The sequence below is a fragment of the Protopterus annectens genome, chromosome 2.part0 (assembly GCF_019279795.1).
Source record: "Protopterus annectens isolate FY-2018-M chromosome 2.part0, PAN1.0, whole genome shotgun sequence".
In the NCBI taxonomy this organism is placed as follows: Eukaryota; Metazoa; Chordata; order Ceratodontiformes; family Protopteridae; genus Protopterus; species Protopterus annectens.
The window spans coordinates 592,203,230-592,224,240 of NC_056728.1; the positions used below are offsets into that span (position 1 = coordinate 592,203,230).

Sequence of the window (21,011 nt, forward strand, 5' to 3'; positions counted from 1 at the left end):
AGGTGATTGGTTGATACTGAGAGGGAGGGGTTTAAGGTTCCAATAAAGGTAGGAGTACTGGGGGGGCGGGTGGAAATTGGGGACAGGGTAGGGGAGCAGAATGAGCCCGTAGGGCGAACAGAGCGGGAAGAGCTAAAGAGAAGGTGGCTGGCTGAAACCAATCAGCCAGCGGAAGCAGAAAAGTGTGCTTTGTGAATGAAGTACAGGTACAGCAGGGGAAAACGAGGTTGAGGGAAGTAAGGTGATGAAATACAGCTCAAGTCAAAGCAGGCCAGTGAGGCAAGTATGAATGGGAGTGGGGGATAGCTTGGGAGAGAAGGAAAATAGATTTAGGAGATTTTAATCAGTAAGTGGGAGAGCAGTGCCACCTAGTAGTAAAAATATATATATGAGGTAGCACAGGAGGTAAGGGAGTTATGGACCACTGTAGGCTGCTTGGCAAGCACGGGTAAAGCACAGGCACCATGGTGGTGAGCACTAGTAAAAGACTGCAGAACATACACTTTATATTTTATCCTGATGGGGTTATAATTCGGATGTTCCTTAGAAGGTTGTGGTAGTGTCCCGTAATGGAAGCCCTTTAGGGGTTATTTCCTGGACCATAGTGGGAAGGGTTAATTACAAATGTAGCTGTAGGGAGAAGAGCACAACAAAACAGGTAAACATGTAAAAGAACTTACAGAGCAAGCTGAGGGAATGCAGTTAATGAGTCAGCAGCAAAGAATAAAGATTGAAAATGGGGCCTGGAGTCCCAGTAGGTAATATCACCTCCTGCAGAGGTCTAATTGGTGTGATGGAGGTTATGAGAGTTTACAGCACTCTACATTACACAAAGATTCAATGCACTTTCGTCCTTTTACTAATAAGGACTTCATCAGAACATGGTTCAAATCAATCAAAATTCAAATATATAATTAAAAAATGAATTACATGTTAAAAATGAACCAACCACAGGACCACAATAAAATTAATAAACCTTAAAATGTGGTATGATTAACCTAATTAATGTGTAAAAAATAGATGTATACCATCTAAAAGATGAATCTAAAATAATGTACCTAAAAACTATAGATATGTTTTATTTTAATATTTAGATCTGTCAATATTGTTCTCAAGAGATGCCAAGTCAATCTACATGATGTCAAAAAGTCTTAAATACTAATATCATACTATTACTATTGTGTTAAAAAATGCTGCATGCATGTGATAAGCATTTATTAAAAAATATTAAGCATAATAAAAATAATAACATTATAAGAAATAAACTAATTTCAATAAGAGCCATTATAGTTTGGCTGCCCTTCGCTTTAAAACTGAGGTAATGGAAACAATATCATAAATATCCGTGTGAATGCTGGCATTGACCTTAAGTTGCCAGAACAATTCTTTGTACTCAGTCCTAGTTTCCTAGGCCCCTCGTCTAGCATTACAGGGTATAATATCAATGATTCCAAAAGGAATTTCATGAAGTTGTTACAAAATGTAGAATATTTGTAAAATACACTGTTGGGGTTCCTTGTCTGTATATCATAACAATGTTTATATATATATATATATATATATATATATATATATATATATATATATATACTGTCTTTTGGTCTTCCCTATATAAAAAGCTGGGCAAGTCCCGCACAGTGCAATGTACACTAACCCTTTACTATTATAGTTCCCATATTTAAAAAAAAACATTTTGGTTTTGTTGCTATCCTCCAGATGAATCTCTGGGCTTTCTATAATGTATATGCAATAACTGCAGGTCCCACATTTCTTAGTACCCAATTTTGTAGAAAGGGCATTACTCAAATTACCTAACTTCCAGGGCCTTTCAAACAAACTTTGTAAGTCTGACATTGTTTTGTATACAAAACAAGGAGAATCATCCAAGTAAATTGTAAAGGTGGTCATTAGAAAATATTACAATTTTTTCATCACCATATCCTGAAGAAAATATTACAATTTTTTCGTCACCATATCCTGAACCTTGTCCATACCTAAACTATAGGGTAAAACGAAGGCCTTTTCAAAACCCTGTTGGCCTAAAAAAAATTGTGATCCTTGCTGTCAACATTGCTAGGATTTTTTTCCAGTTCCAACACCCAATAATGGTTTGTATCTCACAACGCATTCATCCAAAACTTTATTTTTAACCGTCATCACCGTAGTACAAGGGTAACTCCTCTCCAAGAACATTTGTTCTAAAACATTGTCTTTGTTCAAAGTCATCCTTGCAATTTGAATAAATTGCCTTCTGACTAAATTCCTTTTAAAATGGAGGGGGGGAATAACTCCTGAAATGCAAATATGCATTAGAAAAAGTGGGCTTTCAGTAAATTACAGATTCATACTTATAACAGCAGTGTCCAAATAATTAATACACTCAATAAAAAATGGGTAAATATTAGAAAATTGGTTGTATTATTAATAAAATCGATAAAATCATTAACCAACTCAACAGGACCATTCCACAAAATAAAAAATATTACCTAGAAACCTCGGGTACAATTTACATTGAGATTATATAGGCAAGACCAAAAGACAATTAAAAAGCACATATATGAACACTATTATGATACACAGACAAGGAACCCCAACAGTGCACTTTACAAACATTCTACACTTTGTGAAAACTTCAAGAAATTCCTTTTTGGAATCATTGACAGTATACCCTGCGACAAGGTGAGGTATTGCCATCTGTGCCATGAAGAATAGGGCAGTGCACATGAACATACGCTAGCATAGTCAGCTGGCATTTTATGAATAATTCTGTATCATTTGACTATCACACTGACTTGTACAGATGATTGTGTTAAAAATGTATTAACAGTGTTCTAACTGATTAAACATTTATGTTTAAATAAATTTTGGAAGGGAAGAGCAGAATTTTTTTAAATTGTTCTGTAGTTTTCAAGTGCTGCAATGGATCTTAGCAAAGCTCTGAATGTGCATTGTACCAGAGTCAGGTAATCAAATGTGATGTCATTCCATAACCAGCACTGACAATATGGAACTCGCACAACAGCTTGTGTTTTCTTTGCAACCTGATACAAAATCTATGACAGTTAGTTGAGTTCAGTTAGTTGGAAGCTCATCACCTTGGCTTGTGGAAGGAAGCACCTCAGCATCCTATCTTGCTTTCCTATATTAAGTTAGCTAGGGAACAGTTATTCTCTAGACCGTCAGGAAATACAGCGAGATTAGTTTAGTAGTGTTGTTCTGCAGCTGTTTGAATCTGTCCAACTGTGTTATTTTTATTTTTCCTGTGATTGAAACTCTGACATTTATTGTACTTAGATATTTAGTATACTCGTTTTCTACTTTATTTATTACTAAATATTTTTCTACCTTTCATTTTGGCTGGCCTTTTAGAGAATACTTTTAAAATCTTGGAAATACTTGTGCTTATTTTAGTGATGCCTTGGCCACTCTAAAAAGCCTGGCTGCTTTGGTTATGCTCTTCCATTTATGTTAGTATTGATTTTACTAAGTATAGCTGATTACCCTTGTAAGTCATATATTGGGGTCATAGTGGTGGGATATTAATTAAACTTCAGTAGCCTGTAGTAAGTTGTCATTGAAGGTGTGATACTCTCAACAGCCACAGAGTAAACTTTCAGAGTTTCATTTTCACAACAGTTTTATTTATTTTTGTTAGGTTAGTTTGGTTAGAGAAAGCAGGCAAAGATGTCAGCAGAGGAGTATAGTAAGCTGACAAAAAAAAAAAAAAAAACAGTTGGCCAAGGTGTGCGAAGACAAAGTACTGCTGCATGCTAACTACTAAAGAGGAAATGATTTCAGCTTTAACCACAGCTGCAGGGTGGACTAGTAGCTAGGAGGACAACCAGTCTGGTGATGGGGATGTGCAGCCTTCAGAAACAGGACAGTTCACCTTTTTCCTTAGAGGACTTAACAATCTGTCTGGAGTTAAATAGACTTGAACTGGAGTCTGAAGAAAAGGAGAAGCAGTGTCAGCATGCACTGCAATGTTTGGAGACTGAAGACACTGTGACATTTGGAGGCTGAAGAAAAGGAGAAGCAGCTTCAACTGGAGGCCAAACATTTGGAGACCAAACAGAGACTGCAGCATTTGGAGATCGCAGAAAATGAGAGACTGTGGCATTTGGAAATCGAGGAAAATGAGCAATTGCGTCGGTCTGAGGCTGAAGTAAAGGAGAAGTAGCGACACCATGAGAGGGAGATGTTGACTCTTTGCCAGGGTCATAGAGGTAATGTGGAAGGGAATAACTGGACCCAAGAAACAATAAAGGTCAGCAAATTTCTTCCACAATTTTTGGGGGGGATGATTTTGATAGTTTTATTCATATATTTGAAAGACTATGCAAACCGTATAATGTTGACTAAGAGCTCTGGGTACAGTTCCTGACCCCCTTACTCCATAGTAAAGTTGTAACTGTTGGTTCTAAATTGTCTGATACTGATTGTTTTAATTATGATAGAGTAAAACAATGTTTATTGAACTGTTATAAGTCAACACCTAAAGCTTACAGAAAAAAGTTTCATAAGCACAGACCCAAGGCAGATGACAATTAATGTAATTATACTGCTGAGTTAAACACTTATTTTCATAGGTGGGTGAGTAGTTGTCAGTTCACCACTTTTGAAAGACTGGAAGACCTTTTGGTGAGGGAACAAGCCCTTTATACTTTGCCTGAGGACATAATAATCTGGTTGGCAGACTGGGAGTGCACCTCTGCAGATGAGCTGGTGAGAAAAGGGAAACTCTACATAGCAAGCAGGGCATCACTACACAAGAAAGGGATACCCGGTGCTGCACATGGATATAAGGGAACCCATGGTGGGCAGCCTAAATGATCCCAACAGAGTCTACCAGTAACATGGGAACCACTAGTTCAGATGCAAGGCCAGGATTAGGGCTTAGATAATTTAAATGTAACAAGAAGGGCCATGTAGCATACAAATGTCAACCGAAGCAAGGTGGGGAACTAAAGGTGAGGGAGCCAGAAAGTGGGAATAACAGCGTGCCAGTAGTAAGTTGTCTGGAGATAATACTGGTACCAAACTATCACTGGAGTTTTATGCTCTTAGTGGATGGAAGACAGGCCACACTGCTAAGAGAGAGAGCCTCTGACACAGCTATTGTGAAGCCTGCGGTGTTTAAAGAGCAGCAGTCCTTCTTGGGCAAAACACACCAAATCAGAGTTTTGGGATGGATCCCATTCCAAATACCTTTGGCCAGGGTTTACCTTGACTTGAGAGGGTGGAAAAGAAAATGAGCAGGTAGCTGTGTTTGAGGATATTCCTGCAGATGTCTTGATGGGGAATGATTTTGATAATGCACTACCTTGTGTGCATGCAGTTACACCCAGCTGGGTTTGGAGACAGGCATGTAGGTCTGGTAGCCAGGGAAGAGACCCAGCTAGACACCACATCTGAAGCTGTGGCTGGTGATGTGGCTATTTCAGGGAGGGAGCTACCGTGTAAGCAGTGAGCCTGAAAGTGAGTCACAGCTGCTGGTAGGAAATGATGTTCCTGTGGACAGGGCGACTGCAAGGACAGAGGTGAGTGGTAGTGCCTAGGTTGATGATGAGGTACTACTGTCACAAGATAGTAGGCTTTCTGTGGAAGGTGGGCTGGGAGGGATCAAAAAGTTAGAGTTGAGACAGGCTCAGCTTTCAGATCCTACCCTATGAAGCCTGAGGGAGGTAGCCAAGGAGACACCTAATGCTCAAGAAAAAGGAGAGTCTGTATACTGGAACAAAGGGTTACTGTATAGAGTGTGGACACTTGAGAAAGGGCTAGAGGGTGAGGTAATACAGCAGTTGGTAATGCCCAGAGCCTACCATCTGGCACTTCTAGCCATAGCCCATGACATTCCTTTTGCAGGTCATATAGGCATAAAGCATCCCAAGAGACAGTATTTATACAGAACGTTTACTGGCCTGGGATTGCAAGGGATGTAACAGGGTATTGCAGGACATGTGAACAAGTTCAAAGCTCTGTTGATGCCTTTGCCTGTGACTGAAGAATGGTTTCAGAGGGCAGCTATGGATATTTATGGGCCTCTGAGCACCCCAAGTTCCACAGGGAAGGAGTATATCCCGGTGGTGGTAGATTATGCTACTAGATACCCTGAGGTAGTGGCTCTGTCCTCCATTGAGGCAGAGATGTGGCAAATGCTTTATTAGAGATTTTCAGCAGGGTAGGTTTCCTGAGAGAAATACTGACTGACAGTGGTGCCAATTTCATGTCACACCTCCTGGCTTGTCAGTGGAAGCATTGTGGGATGAAGCACCTGAAGACTACCCACTACCATCCCCAGTCTAATAGTCTTAAGGACAGGTTAAACTCTACACTGAAGTCCATACTACAGGCATTTGAAGACCAGTTTAAGACAGTGGGAGAAATAATTGCCCCATCTATTGTTTGCATACAGAGGGGTACCCAGGAATCCACAGATTTTTCACCCTTTCAGTTGCTGTATGGGCATAGGGTGTGGGGGCCTTTAGATTTGATTTGTGATGAGTGGGAGAATGAGTGTGAATGCCACAAGGATTCTGCTGTGGCATATGTCCTAAACCTCAGGACAGGACTTAGACAGCTCATGGGCTTGGCTGATGAGAACCTGGTAGGAGTCCAACAGCAAGAAAAGGTCTGGTAGAACAGGAATGCTTGAGCCCAAAAGTATGTTGTGCGACAGCAAGTTATGGTGCTCATTTCTGTCAGACACAATAACCTGCAGGCAGCTTGGGAGGGATCCTTCAAAGTGGTAAGGAAGGTCAGTATTCTTAATTACATGGTAAACCTGCTAGGCAAGATTCAGGGGCACAAATTGTACTCTGTTAATATAATGAAGCATCAGCATGTCAAGTAGGTCCTGGGCAGACTGCAAAGGGCAACGTCGACCACTAAGCCTAGTAACTTGTCAGGTGGGTATGGCAGAAGTCTCTTACCTGGGTCATACAGTGGGGAGTGTTAAGATTAGGCCAGAACCTGCCAAAGTGGAAGCTATTCAGGTGTGGCCTGCCCCTGTTGGCAAAAAGCAGGTGAGGGCATTCTTGGGGATGGCAGGGTACTATTGAAAGTTCATTCCCAATTATAGTGTAATAGCTGCTCCCCTCATAGACCAGACAAAGAAAAACAGGCTACATAAGGTAGCATGGACCCCAGCCTGCAAGCAGGCATTCCAAAAGTTTAAAGGGGCTTTGGGAAGACCCTCTGTGTTAGCCAGTCCAGATTACAGCAATACCAATACAGATGGACTTTCATGACAGGGTATAGGTTAATGTATTTCCAAATGGGCCCATTTCTCTCAAGCAACGTTTTTCCAGAGTCACTTAAAAAACTAGCCTGAGCCTTCAAAGGGAGAGAGATGTCACAATGTGAGGTATTGCCATCTGTGCCAGGGAGAATATGGCACTGCATGTGTAACATATGCCAGCATTGTTAGAGTTTTGTAAATAATTTTGTGTCATTTGACTATCACACTGATTTGTACAGATGCTTGTGTTAAAAATGTATCAACAGTATTATTATAACTGATTAAATGTTTGTTTAAACACAGAATTCTGGAAGGGAAGAGTAGAGGTGTGTGAAGTTTTCAAGTGCTGCAACAGATCTTAGCAAAGCTCTGAATGTGTATTTACGACAGTCAGGTGGATCAAATGTGATGTCATTCCATAACCAGCACTGAGAGGATGGAACTCATAACAGCTTGTTTTGTTTTCTTTGGAACCGGATATAAAAATGCATAACAGATAACAGTCAGTTGAGTTCAGTTCAGTTAGTTGGAAGCTCCTCACCTTGTCTTGTGGAAGTAAGCATCTTACCTTGCCTTGCTATATTAAGTTAGCTAGGGTACAGTTATTCTTTAAACAATCAGGAAATACAGTGAGATTAGTTTAGTGGTGCCTTTTTTTGCATCTATTTAAATCTGTCCAGCTCTGTTATTTTTTTCTCCTGTGATTGAAACTCTGACATTTGTTGTACTTAGATATTTAGTATCCTCATGTTTTCTATTTGACTAGTATTAAATATTTTTATACCTTTCATTGTTACTGGTCTTTTAGAGAATCCTTTTAAAATCTTGAGAGTACTTGTGCTTAATTTAGTGAAACTTTGGCCACTCCAAAAAGCCTGGCTGCTTTAGTTACACCATTTATGATAGTACTGATTTTACTCAGTATAATTGGATACCCTTATAACAGCCTGGTAGACTGGTGGTAGCGAGGTTACCTTATAGTCTGGACAGAAGGGGCACAGCTAGCAAATCTGTATCAGCCTTTCCCAGGAGAGAGAGTGTGTGTGTGTGTGTGTGTGTGTGTGTGTGTGTGTGTGTGTGTGTGTGTGTGTGTGTGTGTGTGTGTGAGAGAGAGATATAATCAAATACCCAGGTGTGGGTGTGTCGGCTACTTGGAACTGGGATACAGTGCTCCAAAGTGAGTCTTGTTTGGGATGTGAAAAGAATGAGAGTCCAGTTCTATGTTGGGAGCAGGTTCTATGTGTGCTCTTGGGGGAAAATGTGCTTGATGCAGAGAGCTGCATCTGAAATATTGTGTAAATCCATTCCTGTTTTTGTGACCAACTCTCTCGCCGGTGTCAGTGGTGAGGATTGAGGCTCTTTCATTACTGGCCTGGGGTAAAGGGAGACTGTCACATACCCCATAATATTAGAGGAAAGGCCTAAGAAACTAGGACTGAGTACAGAGAATTCTTCTGGCAACTTAAAGTCAGTGTCAACATTTACCCAGGTCCAAAAAGGCTGCACATTGACTAACAGCTTATTTCTAGCTCTCCCAGTGTGAAAACAGAAACTTAGCAGAAAAGGCCAGTAGACTTTTGTTTATGGGTAAATTTCAGCAACTGGCTAGTAGGTGCAGTGCCTGGATGCCAGGAATATATACAGACAATCTGGAAAAAATCAACTACAAAAGTGAGGAAGAAACACTGACTGGGGAAAGTTCTGCAGCTGTTCAAAAAACAATGCAACCTTCAGACATGACTTCCAGTAACCTGAAGGAAGATACAAGACAACTACATACAGACCTGGTTAAAATAAACAAAACACTGATGCAGTATATCAGCACAAAACAAAAGGCTGGAAAAAAATGGAAGAAGCTTTAAACAGATATTCAGATGAGATGATAAAACTGCAAAAATTAGAGGTCGAAATAAAGAAAAGGCTGGCTGAATATGAAACTGCTCAGGAAGAAATGTTTCACAAAATAATAGTAGAGGACACAGCAAGTAGGGAAAACCTGAGATTTTCAGCTATACCAGAGAAGCTTGGAAGGAACATACTGCATTAATTTTATGAAAGCACAAATAAGCAACTGGACTGGTATTCCACAGTAGGAGTTGTTTGTTGAAAGGGCACATCGGGTGTATGCTCAAAACCTGGCTATAAGAAAGCAACCTAGACCTTCAATAGTAAAGATGCAATCCTACCAGCAGGAGGAGTTGATTTTGACAACATTTTGGAAGAAAGACAAATGGGAGACAGCAGAGTGTTTTGGGAATGATTACTCATTATATACCAGGCAGAAGAGGAGCAAATTTAGTCCATTATTCAGGGAATGTCAAGATGCAGGTGTGAGATTCAAACTGCCGTACCCAGCTGTCTTCAAGGTATTCTTCCCTGAAGGGGCAAAATAATTTTTTGAAGTAGTACATGCTCAGGAGGAAATACAAATATTTGTCAAACAAAACATAAGCTGTGAAACAGAAGGAGATTCTGCTTCTTGTTCTTCTGGTAATAAAGACTGCAGAGGGACTAGGGACTGTACCTGTGAAACCTTTTCAAAATGTTCAATGGAAAATGTTTGAGAGAAGGAATGGAGCACAAGAGTTGACTTGGAAGAATCGAGAGCACGTTGGAAATGAAGCAGAGACGGGATTTTGGAGATGAACAGTAATAAAACCAGTAACTTAATATGGGAGTACAATGCAATAATTACATTTGTGAAATATGACAGAACAAGAAAATCTGGAAATATTGGAGTTTTTCAGAATTTGTTAAGACTTGTAGGGGACTTTAAAACATATGCCATATTTCATGTCATTAAAGTTCGGAAAAGTGCTTTGGGGAGGGGAACAGGAGTTAATTGGAAGAACATTTTTTTCTTTACTTTAAGTGTAATGGGGATTGTAAATAGGTACTGCTAGTCTTTATTTTTCTTTTCTTTCTCCTTACTTGTTCAGTTTTGAGAAATGTAGGCAATGCAATGTATTAAAAAAGCCTGGTTAAAAAGCATGATAAAAACAATGATGTGCTTTTTCTCATTCTTGCATGGGGAAATGACTGATTAAAGACCTTAAGAGTGATTTAATAACAAGTTTTAAGAGAGAGCAAGTAAATGAAAAAGAAAATTGAATATTATGAGACTTTTTGCTAACAAATACATGTATGCACAGTATCAATTCTGCAATTAGTCTTCATATTTCCATGGAAACAATCTGATAAAGAGAAACTGGCTACAGTCTAGGGGAGAGTGATTTGTTGAGGGAAAAAAAAAAGAAAATGGCTAGGAGATAATGTTCTCTGAAGGCATTCAGGGATTTCCCCAAAGTAGATGTTCTCTGAAAACATTCAGGTGTTTTCCCAGCTGGGAGAGCTATAACGATGAGACGAAACCAATCAGCACTTAGTAGAAGCACAGGCTGCACCATGTGTCTTAGTATGGATGACCTTTCTTTTAGGTTAACTCAAGTCTCTGAATGTGGCTGTCAGGTTGGGACTTTTGTTGCTATTAGGAAGGTAAAACTTCAAAATTTTTTAAGGTGTACCTAGTTTTGTGTGTTAGTATTAAGTTAATAGGTTTTAGGGGGGTACTGGGAGTGTGTTTTTTTTTTTTTTTTTTTTTTTTTTGAGGGCTTTCAATAAAACAAAATCTTTTATAAGATGTGACAAAGGCTCAAATGTATATGATAAGAAATAACTGTATACAAGTTAAACTTGCCAAACAGTGTACACATGTAACACAAAAGCTGGAACTAGACACAACAAAAAAGGTGTAGTACATAAAAGATGGGAATAACAACTTTTTCATACAATGATGGTTTCTTTAATGTCTTTAAATGTAAATAGCCTCACAGATAAATACAATCAGTCATGAGGAACTTGGGCACCCAGGTTGATAGTAACCTGATAGTAACCTGACTTTTAACCAGAATGTTGCCTCCGTTCTACATGGCCCATCTCATAAGTATGGGTATTTCATCCAGGAACAAGAAGGTCATAACATCCCTGTACTCCTCCCTTATCAGACCCATTATCAAGCACAATGCTCCTTTCAGCATGTACCTTGCCAAGCACATGCAGCAGCTGGACAGACCACAGAGGTTCCTGACCAGGAAAATCCAGGGTCTCAAACACCTATCCTATACAGATAGGCTAAAATAACTGTCTACTCAGTCTCATACAGACTGTTACAAGGTGACCTGTGTCTGGCATACAAGGTCATCTCAGACCCAGCCTTGATAGAGTTGTTGCATATCCGTAAGCCAAACTACACTCATGCAACCCACAGGCAAGGCCTCAACCTGGTCTGTAACATTAATAGAACTTGTTGGGGAGAGTCTTTGGGACACAAATCTATCCCGCCATCTGTGGAATAGACTCCCTCTTCATGTCAAGCAGAGTGCCTCTCTAGGCCTGTTCAAGAAGAAACTGGATGACTGGATGGGAAACAGAAAATACACTCCTGGGATCCCACCTGTGTCCCTGCTGGACAGGGGAAACAGGTGCTGGTTTTGCGAGAACATGGTTGAAATTCTTGGCTAGGCTTATAAGGGCCTCCAGGCCAACAGCCTAGTATCATCCTATGAACCTATGAATGAATAGGAAAGAATAGTGAACCATATTAAAATGTAGAGTGCAAATAGCTACGTTACAGGAGACACACTTAGAAAGGACTGAACATGTGAATTTGATAAAGAAAGGTTTTCAGGATGGTTATTCAGTGGAATAGGTTTCATAGGTAGGTACTAGGCTATCTGCCCGAAGGCATTTTTAAGCCTAGCCAGTGTGTGTTGGCTTTCGCCGCCCCATTGATTAATTAATTGAGCCTCTGTTAAGCAGAGCCAATGAAGTGATCCCAGGAGGTGTATTTTCTGTTACCCATCCACTCGTCAAGGCTTCTCTTGAAGAGTGTTAGTGAGGGGCTCTGCCTAATGTACTTAGGAATTTTGTTCCAAAGTATGGGGAGTCTCTGTGACAGAAATCTATCCCTCCAGCATGTTCTATTTATTGTTGTGGCGAGGTTTAGCTCACTAGAGTGCGTGGCTCGCAGTGACTTGGATTTCTTTAGGTGGAGCATGTCCATCAATTCTGAGTTGGACATGGCTTTGCAAGTCAGGCAGAGATCACCTCTGAGTAAGCGATATGCCATTGAGTACAGCTGGAGTTTTTTCAGTCGGGCTGCATAGGAAATATATTTGAGGCCAGTAATCCTCTTTGTGAGGTGCTTTTGTGGTCTTTCCAGCTGTTGGAAGTGTCTTGTGTGGTACATCCCAAATGGGGCATTGTACTCTATGATGGGTCTGATGAGTGACGAGTAGAAGGGCACTATAACCTCTATTTCTAGATGCGAACCCCTTAGTAATTAGATGGGCCACATAGAAGGATTTCCTAACTACTTTGGCAATATGATTGTCAAAGGAGAGATTATTATCTACCTGGGTCCCCAGATCTCTTATTACCTCTTCTGTATTAAGGGGGCTGCCACCTATGTGGTAATTTGTGGGTGTTTTGTTTTTCCCAAACGGGATGACTATGCATTTTTTGGCATTTAGCTTGAGGCCATGACTTTGACACCAAGTGTCTGTCTCAGTAAGGCCTTTTTGAAGGATGTCCGTGTCAGCGGGAGAATCAATTATGGCTCCCAGTTTGCAGTCATCAACGAACTTGGTTAGCCATAGTCCTCCTGTGTTTGCCTGTACTTCTGAGAAATATATGCCGAAGAGTAGGGGTCCCAGAACCGAGCCTTGCGGGACACACCACTTGTGACTGGTTTAGAGTTGGACCTGGAGCCCGCTATTCTTACCGTGTGAGTTCTGTCTGTAAGCCAGTTGGCAACCCATCTTGTGACGTAGGGGTTTATGTTCAGGCTGGTGAGTTTTTCTATAATACCCGAGTGAAGAATGATGTCGAACGCCTTGGCGAGATCGAGGTAGGCTGTGTGAACCACCTTTCCCTCGTCTATGGCCTTGGTGACTGTCTCGAAGAAGTCAACCAGGTTTAGTAGGCATGATCTGCCCTTAAAGCCGAACTGTGTTGGGTCAAGTGTTTGGAGGTTTCCAATGTCTTTGTTAATGAGTTCCATGATTATGTGCTCTGTAGCTTTGCAGACCAGGCTAGTCAGGCTTATGGGGCGATAGTTATCAGGGTCAGTTGTGGCCCCTCCTTTGTGGAGCGGAATAACCGTTGCTGTGCGCCATTCTATGGGCATGTAGCCTGTGGAGAGGCTGAGGTTGAACAGCGTGTTTAGGTGGGGGGTTAGTTCGTTATGTAGTTTGTGCAAGACGCAGCCTGGGTCACCATCTGGCCCCACTGATGCTGTGTTTTTGGCTTTTGAAAGGGCTGTTTTCACCTGTGCTTCTGTGATTTCTGGAACACTACACTTTTCCGGTATTGGTGTGGGCCCTTTTGAAGGTGAGAGGGAGGTGAAGTTTGCACTGAATCTATCTGCCAGGATGTTGGCAGTATCAGTAGGTTCAGTATATTTTGTGCTATTTTGCACGAGTTCAGAGCATATCTGCGAGTTGCCACTTAGATTCTTGACATAGCTAAAGAAGGATTTGTGGTTATCTTTCGAATCCTTGGCTATTTTTCTTTCGAAGTTAGCCTTGGATGATTTTATGAGGGACCTTAGTTTCTTACTGATACTGATCAGGGATGTCTTTCCTTCTTGGGATTTGCTTTTTTCCTGAACTAGTTTCCTCCTTCTGTTGTATAACCTGTTTACGGCAGGGGTCCACCAGACTGATTTTCTTCTCTTAGGGGAGTGAGCCTTTTTCTTGCTAGGGATGTCACGATCTATGCATCCTTGTAGGTGCTTATAGAGTGCAATTGTAAAGGATTCTGCATCTTGGGCAGTGTTATCCTTTAGCGTGGGGGCTGTGAAACCTACCACCTCTGCCTTAAGTAAGGTGAAGTTTGCTTTAGAAAAGTTTTTCACTATGGTTTCCTTGGTTGGGGGTGGTGATGGGGTGTGGACATCCAGAGTGATTAGTTTATGGTCTGATCTAACCAGTGACAGGTTGACCTCCGGTATGGAACACCTGTCGCCCATGTTGGTGATGACCAGGTCCAATAAGTTGTGGCCACTGGTAGGGGTGTTTACCAGCTGATCCAGGGAATTTGAGTTGATAAATTCCAGGAAGTGCTGAGCCTGGGAGTTTGTACTCAAGTAGTTTTCCCAGTTAATGGTAGGGTAATTGAAATTGCCCAATATCAGGGTGTTCGGTAGGACCTTCATGTCTTCCAGTGTCGCCAGAAAGGCGGAGTGGTGGTCCTGGGTCATGGAGGGTGATATATAGCAGGCCACAATCTGCATTGCAGATTTGCCTGATGTTAGTTGCACATGGATGATCTCAGAGGTATCAAGCTGCGCCACTAACCTGGAGGTGCGAGTATCCTTGATGAATATGGATACACCCTCTCCTTTTGTGTTTTGGTCTGTGTTCTGTGGCCGAAATGTGTGGTAAGAGTTGTAGCCCAGTAGTGCTGGAGTGCTCTCTGGAGCCTTGAACCAGGTTTCAGTTACTGCACAGATGTCAATGTTCTCCATACTTAGGAGTGCTTCGAGCGCATGCATTTTGAGATTTAAACTCCTGGCGTTGAGAAGCATAACCCTCATTTTTTTTACTTGTGCTGTTTACAGTGGTGGGTTTGAATTTTGAGCCTTGCCTTAAAAAGGCACTATGGGGGCAGCAAGAGCCTTGGCCAGAATTCGAAAGTCAAGGGTGGCCTAGTGGTTAAAGTGTTTGCCTTACAAAGACAAGGTGCAGGGTTTGAGCCTCATAAGAAATAATTGACTAGGCTTACAATGGCTTGCAAGGGCAGTTAGCCTAGTACTAACCTATGAACCAAAGGGAAGACAGGTGCAAGCCGTCTCTTGTGAAGCAACGCGGCTTGTCGAGCATGTCATCCCAGGCTGACAGACACTGGATCCCCTTTGAATGACACCAGAAGCTTAGCCAATTATTGAAATTGATAATTTTTTCTTTATACTGAGGTATCATTCTTGGTGAGGGCAGGATGCTACTCAGGGTCATGTAGTCCAGGGAGGTACATTTCATGTCATTCACACCAACATGAACAATGACAGAGTCATATTTGTACTTGTTCTGGAGTGACCTGACTGCTTGTGTTATGTGGCAGATTCTGGCTCCCGATAGGCAGCTAACAGTAATCTTCTTCTCCTTGTCCAGCCTAGTGAGTGGGACGTCAGTGTGCCTGATTACTGAGTCACCTATTACTAGTGTATTAGGTACGTTATTTAGCCTTAAGGGCTGTGATTGTGCTGCACACTGATTTTGTGTTTTATGTGCTGTCTGGTTTGTGATGGGAGGTGCAGGTTTTGTGGGTGTCTGCTTTGGAGCTGTCTGATGCTTTTGTAGGTTTTTATTTAGAGCCTCCAAGTATGATTTTGTTTATTTATGTGTATTTTTTGCCAGTGCTGGTTTAATAGGTCTATGTGAGGCTGGAGGTGTGGTGCAAGTGTTAACCTTCTCTTCATGACTGTCTGTTCCAGTCTTGGGTGGAGAGACCTTAGCCTCCAGTTTGGCTGTATAATTGCATCTCTCGCATATGTTAGTGTTTTGTGGTTGGAGGAGAGGGCTATCTGTGTACATGAGGCAGTTGTAACATTGCCTCAGGATACCCAGATTCACCAGCTGGACTGGAAAAATTATAAGGTTGATTAGGAGAATGTATGAGGGCTTGGAGGCGAAAAATAAAGTGGGTGGGGTCCTCTCTGGTCATTTCTGCTTGAGCAGAGGGATCAAGCTGGGGTGTCCTCTTTCCCCTTTATTATTTGCATTATATTTAGAACCATTAGCAAAGAAAATAAGAAACTCAGAAACTCAAAGATATAATTGGTATGGTAGTCAAGAAAAGCTGGCTTTATTTGCAGATATTATTTTGTACCCAACAGAACCAGAAAAAGACATTATAGTGTTGTGGAACATTTTGATACAGTTTTAAATCTTTTTGGGATAGAAAATGAATGAAGCTAAAACAAAGGCAATAGCGGTAAATTAAGTACGCACACATGATCTGGCTTGGGAATACCCATATTTATGGGGATATGATAGAATGAAATATTTAGAAGTATAGATTAAAAATGATTCTAGTGGCAGCTAAGGATGTGTGGAAAGAGGTAAACCTGAAGTAAGGCACACACGGAGCTCCGCAAAACGGACAACTGCTTTAATGAACAAGCACAAAAACAATGCTCAGCAAGCTAAATCACAGCAGCATAGCAAACGAAATTGCAAAGCACAAGCAACAGCACAATAACGCTGTCAAGTTAATCCACATATGTTTTCGTCACAATAACTTCATCAGATGGATATGGATAGTAAGATACAAGCATTAAAATGTTTAGTCTTATACACAGGTCAGGCATATTTTTATCAACCAGAGAAGTTGTGGGTACCAATTAATAAAGGGCTGAGTGACTATATGGGAGGGAAAGTCTCAAGTGGGATAAGCCAATTCTTCCAGTAGAATAAGGCAGATTGGGATTACCAAATGTGAAGGGGTATTTCAGAGCTACACAGTTAAGACTCCTATACATAGCACAAGCAGAAAACTATAATTCAAGTGGAAAGGAATGATGATGAAACACATGGGAAGCTCAAGAAACCAGGAGAGACTGGGATTTTGGATGCAGGCCTTTAAGGAGAATAACAATAGTCATGCAAAATATTACATCCATAAAGTAGCAGAAAGTATTCTAAGAACTAAACCAACACAGGAATGGAGAAAGGAGAGTCTGCTGAAAGGGATGACTACAATTAGGGACACAGATAACAGGCAATTGGGGGGTCAGAAATTAGTGAAGAAAACTGGCAAAGGAGCCAATGTATTGGCAGCAAACAACTAGAGAGGAAAAGATGACAGAATGGGAAGACGCCAAGTATATATTTGGACTGCAGGTTAGAGATTGCCTTCCCTGTCTGGGACTGACATCAGAATATAGGCAAAGGGAAAGAAATAGGGGGGGGTCCTAAATGAAAAGACCAGCACTGGCAGAGTTTTTAAAGGAATCTAGACTAGAAGCTGCCATTACAAAAGGAATAATTAGTACAGCATATAAAATATTACATAACTACAACGATCAATCAGAGGAGGTTAGAAAAGATTAGGAAGGCAGATTGGATAAGCAATTCACAAAGAAACAATGGGAGGATATGTGTATGTCTCCCAAATATGCAACAAAATCTAGATTTAAGATTTTTGCCTGGAAATGTTTATATAGATATTTTATACCCCAAGTAGACTCCAGATAATTTTTCCTCAGACAGACAGTAAGTATTGGAGGTGTGAAGAGGAAGAAAGAGGTAATTGGGGACATTTTCTGGGAGTGCAATGCGTTGGCAGACTAAGGATGCACTGTCAGAGATGCTGGGTGGGCAGATTGGTCTGACAAGGGAGACGATTTTTCTGAGCTATGCTACAGAATCGGAATTGCCTAGGCATGGTAAGGCCTTGTTGTGTCAAATTATGGTGGCTACCAAAAAAATAATTACTAGAAAATGGAAATCAAAAGCTAAACCAACTATACTGGAAGCAGTGAATATAGTAACACATATAAAACAACTGGAATTGAGATCTTTAGAAAAGAGTAGGAGCAAACTACATAAGAAAACATGGGAACTGTGGGAATAATACATACATGGGAGGAATAAGATCTAAAAGGCGGCAGGACTTAAATGAGCTATGTAATGTTTGAGTAAGAAAGATTGGTTAGATAAGTGATGTTTAATGTCTGCAACTGGGAGTGCGCGAGTATGGTTTGTAATGTAAAATGCTTGCAACTAGGATTGTGTTGGTATGATTTGTTTTCATTTATATAAACGGAATGCCTATGTAGTAAGTGATGATTTAATAACGATGTTTCTTGTTTAAAAAAAGGCAGGAATTGAATAATTTATGCAATATTTCTTAGGTTATATTGTATATAGCAATATATATGAAGTATAATGTTTATCTTAGTATAGTTTGATTACATTTATATGAATGCAAATTTGCCTATGTCACAAGTGATAATTCAATAAAGGTGTTTGAAAAAAAAAACATATACCCAGGTGTTAATAATATTGTTTCTATTACCTCAATTTTAAAGCCAAAGGTGGCCAAACTGTGATGATTCTTATTGAAGTGAGTCTATTTCTTATAATGCTATTATTTTTACTAGTTTTTATAAACATGTGTATACAACATTTCTAACACAATAGTAATAGTGTGGTATTAGTATTTAAGACTATTTTTGATATCATGTAGATTGTTTTGGCATCTCTTGAAAATAATATTAACATATATTTAAATATTAAAATAAAATAAAAATATCTATACTTTTTAGGTATGTTATTTTAGTTTTATCTTTTAGATAGTACACATATATTTTTATATACCAGTTTAATTAGTTAGATTAATGATACCATGTTATTATAAGGTTTATTAATTTTATTGTAGGTGTATTAAGTACACTAACATTAAATAGCTGACAGTACTACATTTAATTTTATAAAGTCCTGTGGTTATGTTCACTTTTAACATGTGATTCATTTTTAATTATATATTTGAATGCTGATGGATTTGCACAAGGTTCTGATGAAGTCTATATTAGTAAAGAGACGAAAGTGCTTAGGATCTTTGTGTGATGTGCTCAATTGTTTTCTGTGATTTATAACAGTAGTAAATGCTTTGTGGTCTGAATGTGACTTGGTTTGTCCGTGGTTGCTATACGAGGTTCTTCTGGGCTTCCTTAACATTTCAGCTTTTGGTTCACTTTTGGAGACCCTTTGGCCATTTTCATTTGGTCAGTCTACAGTCACTTAAAACGATGGCACTTTGTTTTCAGTTGCAGAAATAAGTGCATTAGTTGCAAGTATGTTTATTAACAGAATTCTTTCAAGCCCTTGACCCCAGTTTTAACAGCAGGACCAGTAATCTTAATACATTACATAAATACAAGTAAACCCATTAAAGGTTATTTATGAGTTCTTCTATGTAAAGTAAGCTTTACAATGTCACTTTTACCTTCAGAATTCAGGAAATATTCAGTATTGAAGGAGTTCCAATGCTTTTTGTTTTTGAGGCAGGGAGAATCAAAGTCTTGGCTGATTACATGAAGATGGATATGGCTTGGAAGAGAAGTAAAAGAAGTTATACTTAAACTAATTTCCAAGAAAGTGACCATAAATGTTATATTAAATGCCAATACAAATTCATTAAAAAGCATTCAAAATTTTACAAGGACTTCTGAAATGTTGGTGTTTAAAGTTTATCAATGGTTAAAAAATATACCTATACGAACCTTCCTATTAATCAATAACAAATATGTTATAGTCAAATTAAAAAAATTGTGCATGCATACTATGAAGCCAAACACAGCATATGCTTATTTCAGGATATTTTTGTGATTTATTTTTTCCCTGATGGACCACATTGCATTTCCTACAGCTAAGTTACTGATGCATGCCTCTTGATTAGCCAGTTTAGCTCATATGTCATATGCATTCTATACAAAGTCAACACTGCTTACCTGTGGAGTTTTGCTAAGGTCTCTGGTTTCCTTCATCATCCCAGAGACATGTCAACAGGTGAATCTGCCCCCTTTAAACTCTCCAGTTTTATTTCCCAGTGAGTGATGGGATAGACTCTGGCTCTCCCATCTCGCCTCTCTGTCTCTCCACTGCACAAGGTCCAGAAGAACAGAAAGCAGATGGCAGTATCATAAGTGATATGAGCTACGGATACTCAAGCCAGTGTTGGAAGCCCTTATAAGAGCATGTGAAGGTGTACACATATGCGGAAAGAGGAGGATTGGTAGTCTCAACAGTAATGCAGGTAAGTGCACCACTACCAGCACCCACTGCACACAGTAGAAATGATGTGAAGCTTCTGAGGGGGGCAAGTGCCATATGTTTCTCACCCAGGAACAAGAAAGATAGGTTACCGTAGGGCTCCAGTGCAAGGTATAAGCCGGACTTACTCTCCAAGGGACAAAAGTGTGCATTCCAAAGACGATGGAACAAAGCAATCAGGTGTGAATCAGGGGCAAAACAACCCATATGGATGCTTGGATGATGGTCTCCTCATGACACTCCACCCTGTACTCCACATCCCTAATATGGAGAAGAATGGTCCAAGTCTCATGAGGGGAAGCTTGATGGTCAGCAGGTGCAGGAGCAAAAAACAAAAACATGAAAAAATAAAAACTGGTCGCATCCTTCTCCAGTATGCCCATGAGGTAGCCAAACATTTAGTGTGACTTTCCCTTTCATAAGCGATATGCTGGCGTATCACCCACAGTCAGCTGATGATGATGGTAGCACAACAGAACAGCAGCAGTAAACATCCTGGGGAAGAAATAACTCTGGGTGTTGAGACCACCCTTCTCATGAATGCATTCTTGCAACTGGCCTGCCTTTATGGAGATGTTTCTCTGCTACACAATGTTAACTTGCTGACTGCATCTAGGACCAAGAAATCTTGTCCCAAAGCCTCTTCCTGAGGAGAAAGAAGTCTCAAGCCAAGGGTACAGTAGACTTCCACTGGCCCTCTTGCATCAAATCAGCCCATGGGATTATCTCATATGTTAGATGTACATTAATAGTCTGACTTCCTGTGGAAGCTGCAGTTATGATTCCAGAAGCATATCCTATTGCAGCACTGCCTGAAATAGTGTTAGGCCCTGCAGTGGCCTCTAAGGACCAATTGCCACATCTAAAATGTACTCATCAGGGCACCTAGGATCTGCTGCTCAATCAATAAATATACCATCCTGAACTGAAAGCAC

At 40.3% G+C, this 21,011-nt stretch overlaps 1 protein-coding gene across 3 annotated transcripts in view; it reads right to left on the reverse strand.

Annotated features, from left to right (window-relative positions):
• The window catches only part of APTX (aprataxin), a 1,163,679-nt gene that overhangs the window by 142,235 nt on the left and 1,000,433 nt on the right, over nucleotides 1-21,011 (reverse strand). For 2 of the 3 annotated variants that reach the window (XM_044060972.1, XM_044060973.1), the window contains one exon: nucleotides 19,250-19,353. The exons of the other annotated variant lie outside the window; for it this stretch is intronic. In XM_044060972.1, coding sequence (XP_043916907.1) covers nucleotides 19,250-19,353 — 104 coding nt within the window. The remainder of the gene's footprint in view (nucleotides 1-19,249; nucleotides 19,354-21,011) is intronic. 3 annotated transcript variants of the gene reach the window in all.